The 22,302-nt window shown below is 35.5% G+C and overlaps 1 protein-coding gene across 1 annotated transcript in view; it reads right to left on the bottom strand.

Annotated features, from left to right (window-relative positions):
- Positions 1-22,302, bottom strand: part of Vps13D (vacuolar protein sorting 13D) — a 1,260,195-nt gene that overhangs the window by 974,963 nt on the left and 262,930 nt on the right. Inside the window, exon 20 of the mRNA XM_090393926.1 lies at positions 11,193-11,283. Coding sequence (XP_090250052.1) covers positions 11,193-11,283 — 91 coding nt within the window. The remainder of the gene's footprint in view (positions 1-11,192; positions 11,284-22,302) is intronic.

Below are 22,302 nucleotides of genomic sequence, written 5' to 3'. Positions count from 1 at the left end.
TTATTCTATAGATTCTCCTCTGAGAATATAGGTACTGTATATGATCCTGCTTATTTTTATAGCTTCTGCCTGTTTATTTAATTTTTTAGTAAACTTATTACAACCATTATTCAATTTGATTAAATAGTACTGAAGAATTAAACTGGTATATCTATCCAAAACATCATCTGCAGAGCTCAGTTCAATATTTCTGAAGTCGAGACTTAATGCCAGATTTCTTCACAATTTAATAACTATGATAAACCATTTCCATAAATCTCCTTCAATTTTAACTGCAGAAATAGAACTGAAGGATATATACTGCATTGTTTCAAGTACTAATTATACCATATAACTATATCATTATGAAAAACTTTTAACTCGCCACCTTATATATGAATTTTCCAGATCTATGTAACTTATTGGATTCCTTTCTTTCATTAGGCATTAAGTCTCTTCCTATTAATATAGCTGATAAAATTCGGTTAGAAACCAGCAATGTTCTGAATAAAAAGAAAACCTTATATAGCAATCTTACAAAAACAGAACTAGCAGCAATCAAGTCATTAAAAGTTAATCAAGATACAATTATAACAAAATTGGACAAAGGTAATGCCACTGTAGTCCTTGACAGATCAACTTACAACCATGAGATGAATCAACTAGTCTCCAATAACAGCAGCTATCAGCTTGTAAACTATAATCCAACTAACAGAATAAAGGAAAAAAAAACTGAGATATTACTTAAGTGTCACTTCTTGACCATCACACACTGTTAAAAAGCTTATACCCCATTATGCCCATTCTCCCAGAATATATGGTGTTCCTAAAGTACACAAACACAAACAAAATGTTCCGCTTTGGCCGATAGTTGAAGGAATAAACAGCCCTAATTATCACCTAGCCAAGAAATTAGCGTCAACACTCAAGGAGTTGGGAGGTCATTCTCCCTCCTATATAAAGAACACACAACACTTTATAAACAAAATTAAAAACATAACACTTGGGAAAGATTATTTATTAGTCAGTTTTGACGTTTCTGCCTTTATCACAAATGTCCCAATCAGTGACACAATTCTTCTGCTACAGAACAAATTTCCGCTCGACATTATGGCCCTCTTTGCCCATGTACTACATTTACTTCATGTGGCAAAATAAATTTTACCTACAAAAAGAAGGTACGGTTATGGGCTCACCACTAACCCCCCCCCCCCCAATTGCTAACTTTTATATGGAAGCTTTTGAGCAAAGTGCTCTTGATTCCTTTACTCTAAACTACAGTGTGGCTTAGATACATTGACAATGTTTTCATTATCTGGCCACATGGTCGACAAACTTTAAACACATTCCTCAGCCACCTAAACAAACAACATGAATGCATACAATTTACTATCAAAATTGAAAATCGCAACTCGCTCCTGTTCCTGGATACATTGGTCACACGTCTTCCCTCAGGCAGTCTATGCTTCATGCTTTACCACAAACCAATGCATACACCGAAAAACTTTAAACACATTTATATACATGCTAACTCATATCATTGCAAAAATTTGGAGTCATTAACATCCTTAAAAACAGAGCTATAACGATTTGCTCTAATCAACAAGCTCTTAAACAAGAATTAAGGATCATTAGCAACACATTTATAACAAAAACACTATTAATAAAGTTCTTCACAAAACTTCATCAAAAAAGAATATAGATTACAGTAAAACCATAGCCATCCCATACATTAAAGGGTTATCAGAAAAAATCAAAATAATCCTTCACCATTATAATCTCAATGCCACTTTTAAACCACCTATAAAATTAAAAAACATATTCAACTCTTCTAAGGATCCTCTCCTCCCATTGGCACATCCTGGAGTTTATTGCATCTACTGCACCTGTAACTTACCTTATATTGGTGAAACTGGATGTACAATCCCTATATGTCAAAAAGAACACAAAAGACACATTAAATATAACAATTTTGGTGAAGCAGGCCTCTCAGATCACGCTCTCAACACCCTACGCCAAACTGATCGGAAAAGTATCTGTTCTTTACATCATACAAAAACCTGGTATGAAAGAAAATTTAAATAAGCCTGTGAAATTCTGATTAACCATCCTAATCTCAACAATAATGGTGGCATAAAAATTCCAAGAATTTGGATGGCACATATTCAGCCTACTTAATATCTAGCATACTTTAGGACTTTAAGCAATTAAGCTTTTATTGGAAAGTATTCCATACCAATTGTTTGAAATTTATATGTATAATCACAGTTTTTTTTATTATTCTTTTTTATTTTTTTATATATATTTATATATAAACATGTTGCTCTCCAGCCCAATTTAATTTTGTAGCGTAATAGATATTAATAATAGGACTCTAGCTTTGATGTAGTCGAGGTGTTTTTTTTTCTCACCAGAGGTCAGGCCAATAATTGTTGTAATGGTTGGTCAGTAACTTTAGCAAACCATGTAGACTGTAGTGCAGCTTGTTTCGCTGTATATAAGTGCATGCTCCAGATGATGACCTTGATATGAAGGTCGAAATGTTCAGTGTTCATTTTGGTTTATATTAAACTAAAGTTTTGCTGTAACACGGTAGTTGTCTCCATAATTTTCCATAATGTGACTTATCTGATCCTCTCCACACTCTTTCTTATCATCTTCTCAAATATGAATGCATACTTTTGTACTTGGAATAAACAACAGGCAATGACCATCATCAAATATCTGATATGGACCCTGAACAGATTTACAGGATAGTATGACAATAAAACCTGAAACTATTACATTATTACTAACTTCTTATCAAAGCTTGTTAACAGAGTAGATCTCAGGCTGTATGGTCGCTTAAACAGAATGGGAAAGGAAAGATTAGCAAAAGAAGTGTTCTCTGCCAGGATGGCAAGAAAAAGACCCATAGTAAGTCCAAGATATAGGTGGATAGATACAGTAAAAAGTGCTTTAGAAGACAGAAATATAAGATCTGATAATAATGGAGTCTTGACAGGTAACAGATTGATTTGGAGGAAAATTGTACATAGAAGTTAGTGATGATAAAAGTTTTTTATGTAGTACTATCATATCCTGTACACCCCCTTGAGGGTAGACATCAGGAATGTGATGATGATGACTTCCTATCAACAATTTTCTTCCAAATTAGCCTATTATCTGTCAGGAGGCCAACAGTGTGAATTTTTTTTAATAGACTTTATCAAGTAACCAAAAAAGTTTGTGCGGTTTCAGTAGAGTTCGCTACAATGACTTAACACATTGGTGGTGCACATGCCTTAAGAATACATGGTGATATGTCATCATTTCCCATTCTTTAAATTCTTCTAATACTTGTCTCCCTTCTATATATTGCACAGCATCATTTACACTAGTATGATATATGCTGATAAAGTACTCATTCAATAATTCCACTATATCCATTGCAACTGATTTTCTGCTGCTATGACTATCAACCAGTGTCAACCTGCCATACTTATTCTTTCTCTTGCTTGCCATATAGCAGAAAAATTCCCTTGAGTTAACCTTGGCCAGACCAGCCAATCTCCTCTCATAGTGCACATTTTCTTTCTTTACATGTTCATCACCTTTCTAGCCTGCACTTTATATTGTTCATGGATCTGATCACCACATCCTCCATAACAGTTTATTTTCAAGTACAGCTGGTTTAATTTCACTGTTTATCCATTTCACAGGTACTCTAATTACTCACTTATCCCTTGGTATGTACGACGGTAGTCTGAAAAGATCTCGGCCTAACAATGAAAAAACTAATAATTTCTAAATTATTTTTATTTTTCAACATAATCTCCCTCAAGACTAATACATTTATTCCAGCAATGCTCCAGCACCATTATCCAGTCCCTGTAGTGGTCCTCAGTGTGATCTGCAAAATACCCCTCTACAGCTACAATCACATCTTGATTTGAAGAAAAACACCAACCAGAGAGGAAGTGTTTTAGCCTTGGGAAGAGATAGAAGTCAGAGGGAGCCAAATCTGGGGAATAGGGTAGATGTTCCAACAATCATAGTGCAGATCCCTTAATTTTCCTATTGCCAAGTGCATTGTCCTGACGAGAGATGTTTTTTTTTTCTGCAAACTGGGTCTTTTCTCACGAATTTTTTCGTCTAGTCTGGTTAAAAGATCTGAGTAATATTCCCCGTGTTACTGTTTTACCGTTTTCAAGATAATTAATAAACAAAATGCCTTTAGCATCCCAAAACACCGATGCCATGATCTTCCCTGCTGATTGAGCAGACTTTATCTTCTTTGGCGCTGAACAACTGGCATCTGTCCACTGCTTTGACTGCTGTTTGGATTCTGGTGTGTAATGGTGAATCCAAGTCGCATCCATAGTAATAAATCAACGCACAAAATCAGTTTTATTCTTGTTAAAATGCTCAAAGCACTGTTCAGAGATTTTCATGCAAGTGAATTTTTGATCTGCTGTGAGCAAGCTCAGCACCCATCTTGCGCAAAGCTTTTTAATTTGCAATTCTTCATGCAAAATATATCCTACACGTTCTTTTGAAATGCCTGTAGACTCAGCAATTTCACATACTTTGACTCGCTGGTCATCCAATACCATATCCTGCACTTCATCAATGATTTCTGGTGTTACACTTTTTGGACGTCCTTCACGTGGATCATCTTCAAGGGACTGGTACAGCTAAGTTTAAACTCTGCAGCCCATTTCTTAATTGCTGAAAACGAAGGAGAAGAGTGCTCATAAACATTTATGAACTTCGAATGAATTTCTTTTGGCATTAAACCTTCTTTTGCAAAGAATTTTATAACCGCACGATACTTAATTTTATCCATTTCAAGGGATAAAGACAACACTTTTGCTTCAGATAGCCGTATAAAACAAACTACAGGAATACCTTGTATAGCACGTTAATTGGTTCCAAGAAGCATCCACGCTATGCAAAACCGCATTGTTCGAGGTCTATTTATAAAGGTTATCAGTTTAATTTGTTTATTACAAAAATTTAGGATAATAAAAATGTTTAAAAATGAAAAAAAAATTATTTTTATTAACTAAATAACAAATAAAATCCTTTTAAACTGATATAAAAGTTGTAGAAAACAAAACAAACATTGTTTCAATTTTAGCATACAGTAATTTACTTGGGGTGCTTAAGGGTCAAAGCTGTATAACTGAGAGGAGACCTCCACATAGCCTTTAAAGGAATGCGGAGAACCGACCAGGGCTTCTGACCTAATGTCCAATCCTCACCTTCTCGTGGTGCACCCTGTTGGCTATCTACTTTGATACTGAACGAAGGAGGAGGGCTGGCAATTTGGGATTTAGCTAACCAAATTGTATTCTTATTGGTTAAACCAAAATAAAAAATGATGGTACAACATGACAAAATTTCATGCCAGCTGGGGCGTCGCCCGGTTAAACAAGGCCCCATTGTTTTCGCCTGGGAACCAGGGCGAACAGCGAAAAGTCAGCTACTGGAATAAATCTGAAAACAAACCCAAACTCAACATCACCAGAGTTAAAGATCGGTACTATCAACGTAAGAAGCCTGAATGGCAAAAAAATGGAGCTAGCTGAGGAATTAGATAAGTACCAGATCGACATAATAGGGGTGACTGAAACAAAAAAGACCAAAACTGGTGAGATCTTTCTGAGCAATAAATACAAAATGTTATATTCAGGCAATGACAATCAAGGAAAAGAAGGAGTAGCCATAGCATTCAACACAAAATATGAGGCTAATCTTCTTGAATGGCAGTCAGTCTCAAGTAGAGTAATGTGGGCAAATATGAGAATGGGGAACTGGACAATGAGACTTATTTGTGCCTATGGTCCCACAGAAGGTTCTACTAAGGTAGAAGTGGAGGAATTTTTTCAGGCTTTAGAAAAAGCAACTGACACAATGAAAAAGGAAAAGTTGGTCCTTGTTGGGGATCTAAATAGCAGAGTAGGAAATGATTGTGAGACATACAAAAATATTTTGGGAAAATTTGGAGAAAAGAGCAAAGCTAATAATAATGGCAAATATCTGTTGGATTTCTGCTCAGGACATGGACTGGTTATTACTAACACCATGTTCCAACATAAAAATGTGCACAAATTCACATGGAGAGAAGAGGCTAGGAATAAGAAAAGTCTCATTGACTATGTTATTGTTGATAGTGATAATTTCTCCCTGGTGCAGGACACCAGAGTATACAGAGGATTTGAAATTGGAAGTGATCACTATTTAGTCTTGAGCAGGATAAAATTGAATTTCATATTGAAAAGAATAACATATAAGAAAGTTTTAAAGCGAATAAAAGTTGAGCAGCTCTCAGATGTGAACTATAGACTAAAATACAGAAAGATTATTGAAAATAAAATGAAAGAGTTTGAGAACAGGAATCAAACCTTGGAGATTCAGTGGCAAACTCAGAAGGAAGAAAACATTGATTGATTCTGACAGAGAGGCATGTGGTGAGGTTGTGTGCAAGGATAAAAAAATCAGAACCCCCTGGTGAACACAGGAAGTTAAAGAGGCAGTGAAGGAAAAGAAGAAAGCATATCAAAGTTCCTGGCAAATAAGTCAGCTTTTACTCTTACAGAATACAGAGACAAATGTAAGAAAGCTAAACAGTGTGTAAAACTAGCTAAACAAAAGTCATGGGAGGACTTTGGCAAGAATATAGAAAATAAATATCAAGAAGGTGGCAAAATATTCTGGAGGTTGTTGAAGAAGCTTAGGAATGGAGGAAAGAGTGCTGTAAAAGGAATTAGAGATGATAAAGGTGACATGAAAACAGGAGAAAAAGATATCCTTGAAGTATGGAGTAATTACTTTGAAAAACTGCTAAATGAAACAAGCAGTGATGACAGCACTGTGACAAAAAACACTGACCAGGTATGCAGTGAGGAATACATATCCATACTTGAAGTAGAAAAAGCCATCAAAGGCTTGAAATGTGGAAAGGCAGCAGGAGTAGATGACATTCGACCAGAAATGCTGAAGTATGGTGGTATAAAAGTCTTACAGTGGCTGCACTGCATAGTTCAGAAAGCCTGGACAGAGGGACAAATTCCCGATGATTGGAGTAGAGCTCTCATTAGTACCCATATATAAAAAGTGAAATAAAACTGAATGTGAGAATAGCAGAGGTATTTCCCTGCTGAGTGTTCCTGGCAAGATTTATGCAAGTATACTTGAGAAATGATTGAGAAGAATTGTGGAAGAAAAGCTTGGTGAAGAACAAGCTGGATTCAGCCCAAATAGAGGATGTCAGAATCAGATCTTCACTACAACAAATAGTGGAGAAAGCATGGGAATATAACAAAGATCTGTATTTAAGTTTTGTCGATTTGGAAAAGGAATATGACAAGGTGCCAAGAGAAAAGCTATTCAATACGCTGCAGTTATATGGTATCAATGGGGCATTATATCAAGCAATACTTAGTCTTTATTTGAGTTGTAAGTCAGCAGTTAGAATTGAAGGAAGTACAGGAAGATGGTTTAATGTTAAATCTGGTGTGAGACAAGGATGTACATTATCCCCTCTGTTATTCATTATCTATATGGATCACATTATGAAGGAATGTGGTATTAAACCTGATATCAAAATTGGAGATGTTAATGTCAGCTCTTTGCTTTATGTGGATGATGTTATACTTCTAAATAAATCTTCTAGAAGTCTGCAAGATTCTCTGACTAAATTGAATAGCTGTTGTAATAGATATGGTATGAAGGTCAGCAATAAAAAGACAAAGACAATGAAAATAGGCAGAATCATTGAAAATGTCAACTGTGTTGTGAATGGAGAACCTGTGGAACAAGTAAAACATTTCAGCTACTTAGGCATGATTTTTACTGAAGATGGTAAATTAAATATAGAAATAGACAAAAGAATCAACAAAGCTGGTATGGTGGGAAATTAATTGAATTTATTCAATTAATTTCCCACCATAAGAAATAAGAAAGAAATTAGTTGGAACACTAAATTAGCTGTATACAAGACAGTGTTCAAACCAGTTTTAATTTATGGATCTGAGAGCTGGGCGAGAAGTAAAACACTTGACCAAAGACTAGAGACCGCAGATATGAGAGTCCTGAGAAAGATTAGAGGTGAACAGATGGCATCAATGGCAATATCATATTAAAAATGAGGATATTAGGAAAGAACTTGACATTGTCAGCATCCAGGAATGTGTTAGCAGAGCTAATCTCAGGTGGTATGGTCACTTAAATAGAATGGGAGAGGAAAGATTAGCAAAACAAGTGTTCCCTGGCAGGTTGGCAGGAGGAAGACCAATATATAGGTAAATTGATACGGTACAAAGTGCCTTAGACGATAGAAATATAAGATCTGATAATGTTGGAGTCTTGACAAGTAACAGACTGATTTGGAGGAAAATTGTAGATAGGAAGTTAGTAATGATGTAATTTTTTCACGTAGTATTGTGATATCCTGTACACCCCTTGAGGGTACATGGCAGGAATTTGATGATGATGATGTAATTTACTTTTTACTAAAGTAGTCTTTTGGTGTTCGTTGAACCATCCTTGTCTTCTTTGTCTCTTCAAGTACCAGATCTCTGTAGCATTTGATGGCATTATTGAGACTTTATCTCACTTTGATGCTTCTTTCCAAATATGGGCTGGCATTTATAAGAAAGTCGGAAGCTTAATCAATTTTTCTCACAAAAGTTGAAAGGTCAGCAAAGGAAAATTCTTCAACCATGACATCAGTGAGGTCATCTTCGTCTTCTTCTGCTTCATAGGCTCGTTGTTGTTCCAACTCCAAAAGGGTTTCATCATCCAGATCATTTGAATGAGAATCAATACATTCATTCACATTGTTACAATCTAAACTTGTAAAACCAAGATCTTTGCCCATCTGCACAATTTCTGTTGAGATTTCCTCTTTCTGTGTTGCAATGGTAATAAAGTCCTTTGAACAATGCAGCAAGATATTATGCCATACGGCTCTCCTGTTGCTTTGAGTCACCTCTTGCCAAGATTCATAAATATTTTGAATGGCATCTTTTATGCTAAATTTCTTCCAAAATTCACTCAAAGTCAAAGAATCTTCTTCTTCTGCAGCTTTAATAGCTTGAGCAAAAGGTCTTCCTAAATAGTAAGCCTTGAAAGTGGAGATAACGCCTTGATCCATCAGCTGCAGAATTGATGTTGTGTTTGGAGGGAAAAAATGAATCTTAACATTTTCATCCAAGTTAGTCAATAGAGTTGGATGGCCTGGCGCATTGTCTAATAAAAGCAAAATTTTGAAAGGAATATCATTCTTTTTACAATAGCTTTTAACTTCAGGGCAAAAACAAGTTTTAAACCAGTCTTCGAAAATTGAACGAGTTACCCACGCTTTTTTATTTGAACGCCAATGAACAGGTAAATTGTTCTTTGTAAAGCCCTTAAGAGCTCTTGGGTTTTCTGCTCTGTAAACTAACAGTGGCTTCAATTTTAAATCAGCTGATGCATTACCTCCTAGTAAAAGTGTCAATCGGTCTTTTGACACTTTATACCCAGCTTGTGTTTTTTCCTTCTCTGCTAGAAATGTGCGCGATGGCATTCTTTTCCAGAACAAGCCACTCTCATCAGAGTTAAAAATTTGATTATCTGTGTAGCCATCCTTCTCAAGAAGCTCCTTCAATTCATTGGGAAATAATTCTGCAGTTTTAGTGTCAGCACTTGCGCTTTCACCTTGGATTCTTACATTATGGAGTCCTATATGCTTTTGAAATTGTAGAACCACCCGCAACTTGCTATAAACGTTTCACTGGTTGTACTTCCTTCATTTTTGCTTTCATTTTCTTCTATTTTGTCATATTGACTTGTTGCTTTTACCTGGATTATCATTTGACTCAAAGGAATCTTTTTCTGATTACAATCATCAATCCAAATCATTAGAAGGCGTTCCATATTTTCCATTGTAAAACATCGATTTCTCGTGATCACTTTTGACATATAAGAAGCGGTGCGCATTCCATGTTGTTTAATCTTTTCTTTGCTCTGAATAATTGTTCATACAGATGACTCATTCATTGAATTCTCACGTGCTATTTTAGCAAACAAAGCGCCATTCTTGTGACATTTTATAATTTCAAGTTTCTTCTCTAATGTCAACGACTTGCGTTTTTTTTGTTACTCCAATATCTTTGTTTTGTCTCTTTTCACTCATACTTAAATAATAAAAAAATATTAAATACTAATATTAATGTAAATAATGAAATACCGTGGGAAAAGAACGTGTCTACGTGAGAGCCAATCGAATAACTACTGCATAAACGTGGCTCTCGACTGTCACTTGCAGCGCACGGGAGTCGCCGGTCAGTGTTGACAATGTTAGTGTAATAATGATAAGTGTAATAATAAAAACCACGTTAGCCCAAAACCCGAGTTGTTCAAAACCGCACTATACAAGGTATTCCTGTACTTGATAGAATGACTTGCAATTTCACATGGATGCTTATGACAGATTTATCAACTTAGAAAAAAAAATAATAAAAAATCGTGCCAATAGTGATACCATCTATGGTCGAGGCCGAGAACTTTTCAGACCACCCTCGTAGTTATACATTGCCTTTGTCAGATATTGCCTTGTGAGTTTCCATGCATTGTCAACATGTTTTCTGCTTAGCTTACTTCCTTATATCCACATTTTTTCAACCTCTCTCTCTCTCTCCATATCCAGTAGTCCAAAGTCCTGACATATTCTTAGTCACTCTCTTCGAATAATCGAATTTAATTCTTTTTCAACTCACAGAAACATTTAGCATCATCTACTTGAATGAGTGACACGTAAGTGAAACTGAACAGTGATGTTTTTTTTTTTTCTTGAATGGAATGGATTGCTAAAATAAATGCATCATCTATGGACAAGTATAAAGAGAAGCATAGTAAGTGGTATAGACTCAGTGTGTCTTGAACAATACATTCTTTAACTACCTAGAGAGACAGAGATACACAAAATAAATAAAAATTAACAATTTCTTTGTGCATGAAACTAGCTGCAAAAAAATAAGAAAATAAATACCATTTTCCAAAATCATAATACAATTATCTTTAAACAAATATACATACTAGTAGTTGACTAAGGTATTATTTCAGCATGCAGAACCTCGTAAAACTACAGCTTTAACAAATAAAATCATTTCATATTAGTTTACAAGTGACTGAATTAAACACAGATTTCCATTTTTTTTTTTGTTTTAAATCCAAATAAATACCTTCTGTTCACTGATATGAACAACAAGTTTAGGCAAATTTCCAGAGAGGGTAATACTAGGCCACTGTGGATCATACATATACACCAGTCGCCTATTATTTAAAAAATAGATAAATAAAAATAAAAAGTGGTATAGTAGTTTTCGGTACTATTCTAAAATTATCATATGAAATATTAAAAAACCATAGCAATAATAATAATCTATTAGTAGAGATTATAATTACATATATCAATTCCACATGAGAGGTGGGAAAACATACAGAATATCAATCCAATGTGTGGACTATGTAAAAATAATCATACAAGTTGGATAAAGGGAATGGATACACTATAATAATGTTGGATTTTGTTAAGGCATTTGATACGATGCCATACAAAAGGCTGTTGCATAACCTGGATAAGAATTTGTCAATAGGGACAGATGGAATATCAGCAAGTTTGCTGATAACCGTTAAAGAAATGTCCTTTCACATGTTTGCATAACCGAAGTCTCAGTTCAGGAATGATATCACAGGAATAGAAGGAATGTATGACAGTTCCATCATTGTACAGGGGTAGTGCAAAAATTTATGTGTCTAACTACAGACCTATCAGTATCTCTGGTGTGGTAGTGAAGATTTCAGAAGTTGATAAAAATTCGCATACAGAAATGGGCAGACAAACCAGCGATACTCTGCAAGAGGCAGCATAGGTTTACTAAAGGAAGGTCATGTTTTAGCAATTTGCTCTTATTTATAACAATGTTATGGACAAGATGGATAAAGGGAATGTATACACTATGAAAATGTTTGATTTTGATAAGGCATTTGATAGGATGCAACATGAAATGCTGTTGCATAAAATGGAGAATATGGGATTAGAATATAAAATCTTCACTTGGATCAGTAGATAGTTGATAGTGAGATATCAAAAAGTGATATGTGGTGGTTGTGAATCTGCCAGATATAAGGTGACCAGTAGTGTACCTCAGGGTTCAGTCCTTGGACCATTGTTGTTCAATCTATACATTCAATCTAATGACATTAGGAAGGGTCTAACAGGAGATGTGCAATTGTTGGCCAATGATGCAAAGATAGGCAAGAAAAGCAGGGAAAGCTACTGATAACCAGCACTTCAAAATGATTTGAATAGGTTGGAAATTTGGGTAAATGAAAATGGCTGCCAGTTTAATGTTAGTAAGTGTAATGTTATGTACTTTGGCATGATCAGATTTGCAGTAGCATATTATATTAGCAGTGTTATGCTACAAGAAACTGATGAGGCTGGGGATCTTGGCATAATGGTGGATAGGAATTTGAAGTTCAACAGTCACATAGCAAAAGTTGCAAACACAACTCAGAGGATGATTGTGATTATTGAAGCGAACATTCACATGTAAGGATAAAGAAGTCATTTTGTTTCTTTATAAGACCTTGATAAGACTGCACCTGGACTATTTTGCAAAGATTTGGTCTCCCAGATTATAAGGGGATAAAATAGCTGTGGAAAAAGTGCAAAGAAGAATTAGAAAGATTATATCTGGATTATGGGATTTAGATAATAAGGACAGATTGCAATTGAGGACAAATATGTGGATTACAGACTCTAGTTAACAGATGATAAGATACAGGTCTATAAACTTATGAATGGGTGTTATGGGATATTGTCTGATGAAATTTTCTGTTAAATTTTCTGAGAACACAGATGCATCCATGGAAGTTAAGTTTCTTCGCAATCAAGAAAGAAGTTAAGAGCTAGGTTTTTCTCTCAGAGCAGTGATTGAGTAGATAGTTTGCCTTTAGGGATAGTGCAAGCATCTAGGGTAAATGAATTTAAGAAAAAGTATGATTGCCGGTTTAAGTGATTTATAGCCTCTCTCAATGAGTCGTTGACTCCTTCGAGGTCTCAGATAATAATAATAATTTACAATTATGAATTTTTTGACAGCTGATTCTGTAAGTTGGAATTCTTATTAGTTCAGTTAAGTGTCAAAACTTGACACTTATCATGTGCTTGAATTGAAACTGATATTTATGTTTAAATGTGCTTACCAAATATCTGATAAACAGTAGAGATTTCAGTGGTAATTTATTCTAATTCAGAATTTGTTAAGTGTACAATAAGGGATTTTGCTAATGATAGCAGAGAAATTAAAGCCCAAAAAAATAGAATCAAATAAGGGGCACAGGAATTCAGAGGGCTGGTGTGAGATAGAGGCCAACAAGACTAAATATGCAATTGGCTTATAATCCAAGATATACAAAAAAATGTAGATGACATACACACAACTTACCATGTAAGTACAGATCAAGTAATCATTATGGGGGTCAACTATGGAGAAATGGGGGGAATGGTCACAGGCAGGGAAAAAAAATGGAATTTATACAGTAGCTGAGGAGAGAATAGAGTGAAGAAATTGAGGTGCTTAAAATATTGCACAACCTCATATGAACACAGCCATGGGATAAGCTGGCATATTGGTCTGCATATTATGAGAATATGCAAGGGAATTATCAGCTCCTCTGACCAAGCTGTTTAATTTAAGCCCTATTATTGGGAAGGTGACAATGGCGTAGAAAGAAGGCAAAATAGTCTCACTGCATAAAGGAGGCTCTAAAACAGAAATAGAAAATTATAGGGCAATCAGCATCTCAGGAGTAGTGGTTAAGGTATTAGAGAAATTGGTGAAAGACAGAATTCATGTCTGGTAGAGAGGAATATGATACTACTTAAGGAACAGCATGAATTTACAAAGGATAAGTCTTGTCTTAGTATGTGTAATTTGTTTACTTTTTATAATCAAGTGACAATGAAGTTCGATAAGGGGGAAAGGACTATTCAGTGATATTACTAGACTGCAAAAGTATTTGACAAGATTCTTCAGTAGAACTCTATTGCATAAATTGAAGAAAATGGGGGATGGATAAGAATCTGGTGATTTGAATTGGATGGCAGCTGATGGAAAGATATCAAAGTTTATGGAGGAGTTGAGTCCAGGAGTGACCAGTAGTGATGTACCACAGGGCTCAGTACTCAGTCCTTTATTGTTTAATTTGTACATCAATTGTACATTTGTACAATTGATGTACAATCAATTTAATTTGTACATGAATGATTGGACAGGAAATATTCTCTTGTTTGCTTATTATGCTAAATTGGTAAGAGCAGTGGTAAATGAAGGTGATGCAGAGATCCTGGAGGTAAACTTGAACAGGTTAGCAGTATGAACAAAGGTAGATGGCTGCCAGTTTAATGTAGTCAAGTGTAAGGTGATGCACTCCGGGAAGAAATCAAAAGCTGTGTACTATATTGGTGGAATTCAACTGCAGGAAACTGATGAGGCCAGGGATGGAAAGCTGTGATTGTGGAGAGGAAGTTGTAATTTAGAGGGCATATTGCAAAGGAAACCAAAACAGCACATCAGATTGCATGGTTGTTAAAGAACACATTAACAAGCAGGAATCCCTTACATACAGCTTTAACAATGCCACATCTGGATTACAGCACACAGATCTGGACTCCTGGATTCCATGATAATGAAGAAGTTGTAGAGAGAAAGAAGTTTCTTCCTATGAGAATAGACTGACAGTCTGTAGGCATCCAAAATTAGCTGACAGATGAAAAAGAGGAGACATGATAGCAGTATTTAAGTTATTAAAGAAGTTTTACAGGATTGACAGTTAGGAGATTTTTCCATACATGGCAAGAAGGGAGAAAACAAGGAGTCACCAGTTGAACTTGTGTAAGAGGATAGTTAGCAAGGGTGTTAAGGACTAGGTTTTTTTTTTGCTTGGGAGGTGGTGAATGGGTTGCCAGAGGTGTTAGTGGATGCTTCATCAGTGAATTAGTTTAAGGAAAAGTATGAGAGGTATTATGTAAATGATGGCTAGTGTGTCAATGAGTCTTCTGACTCCATGGAGATACCTGTATGATGATGATATCTGTTGCTGGTCATAGAGATATTCTTGTTTCACTAATTACAATGTGCAGCCATTATTAACTTCACACTTGCCACTTAGTTGAACAGGTATGTATGCACACAAAACTGATGGGAGACTGACAGTTGATAGAGCAGAGGTACCAGGTAACAACACAGAAACAAGGGAAAGGAAACTTGAGAATGAAGAGAGAATTTTGTTTATGAAAGATTCTGACTGTAAAACTTGATAATCAATTGATGGGTAATTTCAAAAAGGAGTTTGTACCAGGTAAATCCTGAAATTGACAGATTGATGCTGTAAATAAGTGACTAGTAACAGAAGGATATATTAAGCAGATGTTCAGTTACAACTTTCAAAGTGCACTAAAATGGAAAATTCTTTTTCTGACACTGCTGATAGAGATGAATTATTTTCTCTCTCAAATTGAAGGAATTAAAAAATCTAGAACTGTAAAGGAGCATTAATGAACAAGAGTTCTTTTTTTTTTTTTGATCATTTTGTTTATAAAATATTAAAGTAAAGTGTTTCCTCTGGTAAAGAATTTGTGATTGTACTATTTTTAATTCTCGTGGAAAGGCTTAGACGTTGGTTATGTATTTTCACTATATAATTTAAGGAAATTACAACGTACTAGGATATACATTAAAATAAATTTTAATATATTTCAATATTTCAGCAACGTTACGTTGCCATTTTCAAGAACTTAAGAACAAGACACGTGCACACAGGCACAACAAAACAGTAAATGAGGAAGAAGTCTGAAACTATTATTTCTCCTAAAGTCCTGATGGTGCCCTCTAGCGGGCATTGTGATGTTGGTATTCTTGGGCGATTGGGCTGAAGGTCTTCTGATGTAGGTTTCCCAAATTTGAGGAAGTCTCATGCAGCCAAATTTGTTGAGGTTTGGATCGTTTCTTAGGGCTGAAGTTGATTCCACGAAAAGCCTTTCATATCTGTATTTGCTACAGTGTATTATACTGGCTTTCTTCCACCGTATTCTATGGCAGGTGTCCAGTGCATGGTCAGCAAGACCAGAGTGGCTGTATTGGTGAAACTGGATGTAGTCCTTGTGTTCTGAAATTCTTATATTTGCTGTCCTGCCTGTTTGGCCAAAGTAGGACAGCTTACAGCTGCAAAGGGACCTGGTATACACCAGGTCGGGGGGGGGGTCTTTAGTAGAGCGGATCAGGGAATCCAATTTTTTATATGGTTTGTAACAAGAAGTTATGTTTTTTTAGGATTTTTGTGATTTTTTCCGAGGTGCCTCGGATATAGGGTATGGTGATGGATTTAGAGTAATCCTTGTTGTGAGGGAGGGGGGGTTGTGGTTTACTGGTTTAAATATTTTTTGGATTTTTTTTTTGGAGGGGGGGGGGGGGTAGCCATTGGCTGAGAAAGTGTTGAGAATGTGGTTTAGTTCTGTGGTTAGGGAATTGTCATTAGAGTAGATAAGTTTAGCCCTGTTGTGTAGTGTCTTAATGACTCCATATTGTTGTGGGGGGGGAGGGAGATTGTTGGTGAATGTATCTGCCTGTGTGGGTGGGTTTTCTATATACTGAGAAAACCAAGGTTCCATCAGGCTGGCGGGTGACTAGTATGTCTAAGAAAGGAATGCAGTTGTTTTTTTCCTCTTCCAGTGTGAATTTGATTCTGGGGTGTTGGTTGTTTAAGTGTGTTAAGAAGGAGAGGAGTGCATTGGAGCCATGTGGCCAAATAGCGAATACATCATATACATAGCGAAGCCAAATGGTTGGTTTTTGTGGGGCAGAGTTTAAGGCTTTCTCTTCAAAAGTCTCCATATAAAAGTTGGCCAAGGGTGGGGAGAGTGGAGAACCCATGGCTGTCCCCTCTATTTGTTTGTAGAATTTTCCTTGCCAAACAAAATAGCCTGAGTTCATTGTGAACTGAAATAGGGCTGTGATATCGGGAGGAAATTTACCTTGGATTAGCTCTAAGGATTCTTTGAGTGGGACATTTGTGAATAAGGAGTAGACATCAAATCTGACCATTATGTCAGTGTGTTTGAGTGTAAGGTTTTCTATGCTGGCTTTGAAGTGGGCTGAGTTTTTTATGTATGAAGGTGTGTTGCCAGTATAGTGTGAGAGAGCTTTGGCCAAATATTTAGCTAGTTTGTATGTGGGAGAATCGATGCCATCCACTATGGGACGTAATGGCACATTTTCCTTGTGAATTTTTGGGAGTCCATAAATATACAGGGGGGGGGTATGGAGTTATATGGTTTTAATTTGTTAGTGAATTCATTTTCACCAATACAGTCACTCTGGTCTTGCTGACCATGCGCTGGATACCTACCATAGAATACGGTGGAAGAAAGCCAGGATAATATACCGTAGCAAATACAGACATGAAAGGCTTTTCATGGAATCAACTTCAGCCCTAAGAAACGATCCAAACCTCAACAAATTTGGCTGCATGAGACTTCCTCAAATTTGGGAAACCTACATCAGAAGACCTTCAGCCCAATTGCCCAAGAATACCAACATCACAATGCCCGCTAGAGGGCACCATCAGGACTTTAGGAGAAATAATAGCTTCAGACTTCTTCCTCATTTACTGATTTGTTGTGCCTGCATGCACGTGTCTTGCTCTTAAGTTCTTGAAAATGGCAACGTGACATTGCCAAAATATTGAAATATATTAAATTTTATTTTAATGTATATCCTAGTATGTTGTAATTTCCTTAAATTATATAGTGAAAATGTACTATTTTTAAATAAATTACATGAGGGAAGTCAATATTTATATTCAGTGAGACAGAGTGAGGATGATTGGAATAAGATATATATATACTAAACTCTATAGTACTATTAGGGTGAAAAGAAAAAAAAGTTTTACATTCTGAGAAATGGCCTGGTTAAAAAGTCACTCTCATAAACATTTATTTTGTTTGTAAAAAAGAAAAGGCTCAGTCTGGGAGAGTGATAATTATATGTAAAGCAATCCAATAGCAAAATGGGTCAGTACATGAATGATTTTATCCTTTATAATGATAGAGAAGATATCAAAGTATGGTTTATTTTAGAAAGTTTATTTCTTGTCTTGCATCTAATTAATTTTTATCCTCACACACACACACACATTTAAATTTGGCCTTTCTGGATTCTAAAATCAGTTATGTTTAAATTCAATGCACCAATCAGATATGAACTGTTTTAAATTTCCTTAACACTTAGTAACAACTGATGACCTCATAGGATACCTAGCCTGTGTGTACAAACACAGATTAGGTGTTGCAAAAAGAAGAAACAATCCAAAAAGAAAGATGTTTTTTTTTTTTTTGAATTATTTTCAGGGATTATTTTTAGAGCAGCAGCAGACTGATACATACAGAGAATTTCAAGTTTTCCTCAATTATACATGAAACACATCCAACATACATTTTGGGTGCTAATATAAACAGAAATGGAAGATGGAGATTTCACTGAATGCCATCCACTAAATGAGAGCAATCACATCCACTGCTGTAGATGTGATTGCTCTCTTTTACAGCCTTCACACACTTCTTGAAAACTAAGGCGTTGATAAGCAGACTAAATTTCAAGTGGAATGAATGACTGTTTCTATACAAATAAGGAATATTTTTTTTCCACATTCAGTGAACGTTTTGTATTCCAATACAAAAAAAAGTAATCTATATATATATATATCCTCTGTCAAAAAAAGAAGGAACTAGTAGCGCCACCTGTTGTATCTTTTTGTTGTTGAAAGCGGCAATCTTTATTAGTGTTGCATCAACTGTTTATGATATTTGTTTCATTAAAAGCCGAGTTATAGTACCAAGAGTGACAGTGTGTTTTGATGAATGGTCGGTCATCGCGATATTCATGCCGTATGCGACGAATTCTCACTATCAATTGCTTCAAAACTTCAAGATAAAACTCACCATTGACCGTTTGGCCAGGCATAACGAATTCTTTGTGGATAATGCACTTGGAATCGTAGAAACAAATCAGCATTGTCTTTACTTTTGACTTCTCCAAGTGACTTTTTTTTGGATGCCCCTCTTCTCGTGGTCTCCACTCAGCACTCTGTTTCAGGCTCATACTCAAAACATCACGTTTCATCACCAGTAACAATTGTTTCAAGGAAGTTTGAGTCCTTACGAGCAGTTTTAATGAGGTCCTTAATGACCCTCTATCACTATGGTCAACTTACATAAATCATTGTTCAGAAGATATCTTACACCAAGAACATTCTACTCATTCTCAGGCTCAGTTTAATGAAGCAATATACAATGAGGCATTACTGAGACTTGAATCAATTGTTAAGTCAATAAGTGACATAAGTGTTAAAGATTTTGGTTTTCCAATACTGTACAATCTAATACAATTTCAATGAACTTCAGGATTAATTAAATTGGCATGAACAATCATAAACTTCAGATGAAGCTGAAGTTTCTCACAATGTTTCAACAAGCTGTGAAAATCAATCAGGGAAACTATTTTTGTTGGATGCTTCAGGTGGTATTGGGAACACATATTTACTAAATTTGTTATTAGTTGAAGTGAGAAGTCAAAGTAAAATCACTCTGGCTGTGGCATCCTCAGATACAGCATCTACTCTATTGCAAGGTAGTTGAACTGCTCATTCTACTTTCATACTATCACTTGCAAATGTGACTAATGATACACCTATGTGCAACATATCAAAACAAAGTAATTTGTCGAAATTATTACAAAAGGTTTCTTTGATTATTTGGGATGAATGTACCATGTCCCATAAAACATCTATTGAAGGGGTTGATAGAACTCTGAGGGATATCAGATCAGATGATTAAAAATGGGTGGAATAACTTTTATTTGCCGGTGATTTTCGACAAACCCTGTCTGCCATATCCAACAGAAGTGTGTGTGTGGGGGGGGGGGGGGGGGGGTGAAGTGAATGCCTGCCTTAAGAAATTGTGGCATGATATAGAGAAGTATTCTCTCAAAAACCAATAAGAGTGTTCACCTACATGGAGACTAATGCACTTTCCTCCTCCTCAAAAACGCTAAAAATTGGCATTGGTGAAGTACAAGGAAGAGACAGAAAAATTACATTAACATACCTAAACATTGGGAAAATTGTCTGAACTGTAGAGGACAGTTATGCAGTATTACCCATCAACTGAGAACATAACAAAAAGTCATCTTCTTGGTTCGGGGAGAGAGGGATCGTTGCACCTCAACATGACACCATGTCAATAATGAACAAAGTTGGTTCTTAATAGGATTAATGGATCTGTTAGTGTTTACAAATTAGTAGATATTCCTGTGGATGCAGATGATGCAGTTCATTTCCCCATGGAATTTTTAAATTCGCTTAATCTACCTGTATTGCATGGTCATGAAATTAAATTGAAAATAGGTGTTTCTATTATGTTGCTCCAAAATCTGCAACCTCCCCACCAAATCTTTTCAATGGAACTAGGCTCCATGTTTAATCATTAGAACCAAATATGATAGAAGCTGTGATATTTACAGGTCCTGGCATCAGAGAAATTGTCCATCATTCTTCAGATACCCCTCATTCCTTCAGACTATCCGTCTGCATTCCAATGGTTACAATTTCCTTTGCAACAACAATTAATAAAGCCCAAGGACAGATCCTCAGATATGCGGGTTTAGATTTATGAGGTGAATGTTGCAGACATGAGCAGTTATATGTTGCATGTTCTCGAGTTAGCAGTTCCAAGAATTTAATTATTTAAGAATTTAACAAAGAAGTGTTATAATTCTCACAATTCTACTCCATAATGACAGCAGCGGCACCAAATACTCAAGTAAATACCCAGACGCAGGTAGCATAAGTTCACCTCAGCAAAGTGGGAGAGCTCAGCTGGTCCAAGATAACAAGGTACAAAAAACATTAAGGCAGTCCAACTAGGCATTTTTATAATGACAGACCACAAGTGGATGAGAAAGTGTGTGCTCAAATCTATGTCAGATTGTGGTGTGCATCGTCTAAGTGACAAACAACATCCACATTATACTTAAAAACATCACTAGTGAAGAAGAGTTCAAGAGTGTTTGGTGATAGGTTAGGATCTGGTGTTCCAGTTGTGGGACTGGAGAAAAGCAAAAAATAAGGTTAATGGGTTAATGGTTAAGATAATCAGAAACAGCAAATGATTCATTGCATTAATCTAGAATATAGAATAATGAATTTCTTGTTTGCATAAGAATCAATTCAAACAAGGGTATTTAACAAATATAAATACTAACACAGGAAAACGTTAATTAATCTTTCTTAATTAATAAAAATTAAGAAAACAATTAAAAATTATGAGAAATAAATTAAGAATTACAAAATAAATGAATCAAGAACAAGAGAGCACTACTGTTTTATATAATCCGATTCCAAGTGATCCATTCAAAAAAAGAAGTCAGTGGAAATATGAATTAAGTGAGAAATGCAAATCTTATGGATATTTGATTAATAAGTTATTATTAATTAAACATCTGTGAGATTATTACTTATTTTATCAAAAAATTATCTTATTATTAATGAAGATAATGTTAGATTGATAAATAAACAAACAGATAAAATTCTCTTATTTTTATTAATAAATAATATTTATTAGTTTGAATTGTAGTATTATTTTTATTTACTTTCATTGTTATGAATGTAATTACATTTATGCTTTGCACAATTCCTAGAGTTTCACTCTTCATTTTAAAATGTTACATCAAATTCTCTCAGTTCAATCTTTCCCCCTCCTTTTTCTATCATGGTAAATGAAACTATTATTTGAGTAGGTCCTGGTCCATTTATGGACCAGGACCTACTCAATTATGAAAACTTCAGGCTTTACCATAACTTTTAGTCATTTAAATAATGACTAAATCTGAAAAAAACTAGATCAAAAATATACTTCAAAACTACAAGAAACAGCACAAAGGTGTGGTCCCATAAATTGCAGGAATACTTAATATCTTTGAGGTTACTCGGTCTTCTAAAAAAGTTCAGAAGCTGTGGCACCACGAGTGCAGTGAAATATTTGTGAGAAGCTGGATTTTCGGTAGTCAGTGTGAAACAGTAAGTATCATTCAAAAAACAATGTGGAACAGAAACGAGGGTGGCTGTGTCCAGTTTGATTCCAAAATTTGAAAAGATGTGCAGTGAACAACAGGCTCACCAACCCACTAATTAAGATTTATTTATTCAATGATTCGATTGTTCAAAATATGT

The sequence above is a fragment of the Typopeltis vanoorti genome, chromosome 6, assembly GCF_054136105.1.
Source record: "Typopeltis vanoorti isolate ZY-2024b chromosome 6, IOZ_Tvanoo_1.0, whole genome shotgun sequence".
In the NCBI taxonomy this organism is placed as follows: domain Eukaryota; kingdom Metazoa; phylum Arthropoda; class Arachnida; order Uropygi; family Thelyphonidae; genus Typopeltis; species Typopeltis vanoorti.
This window is presented reverse-complemented; position numbering and strand designations above follow the sequence as displayed.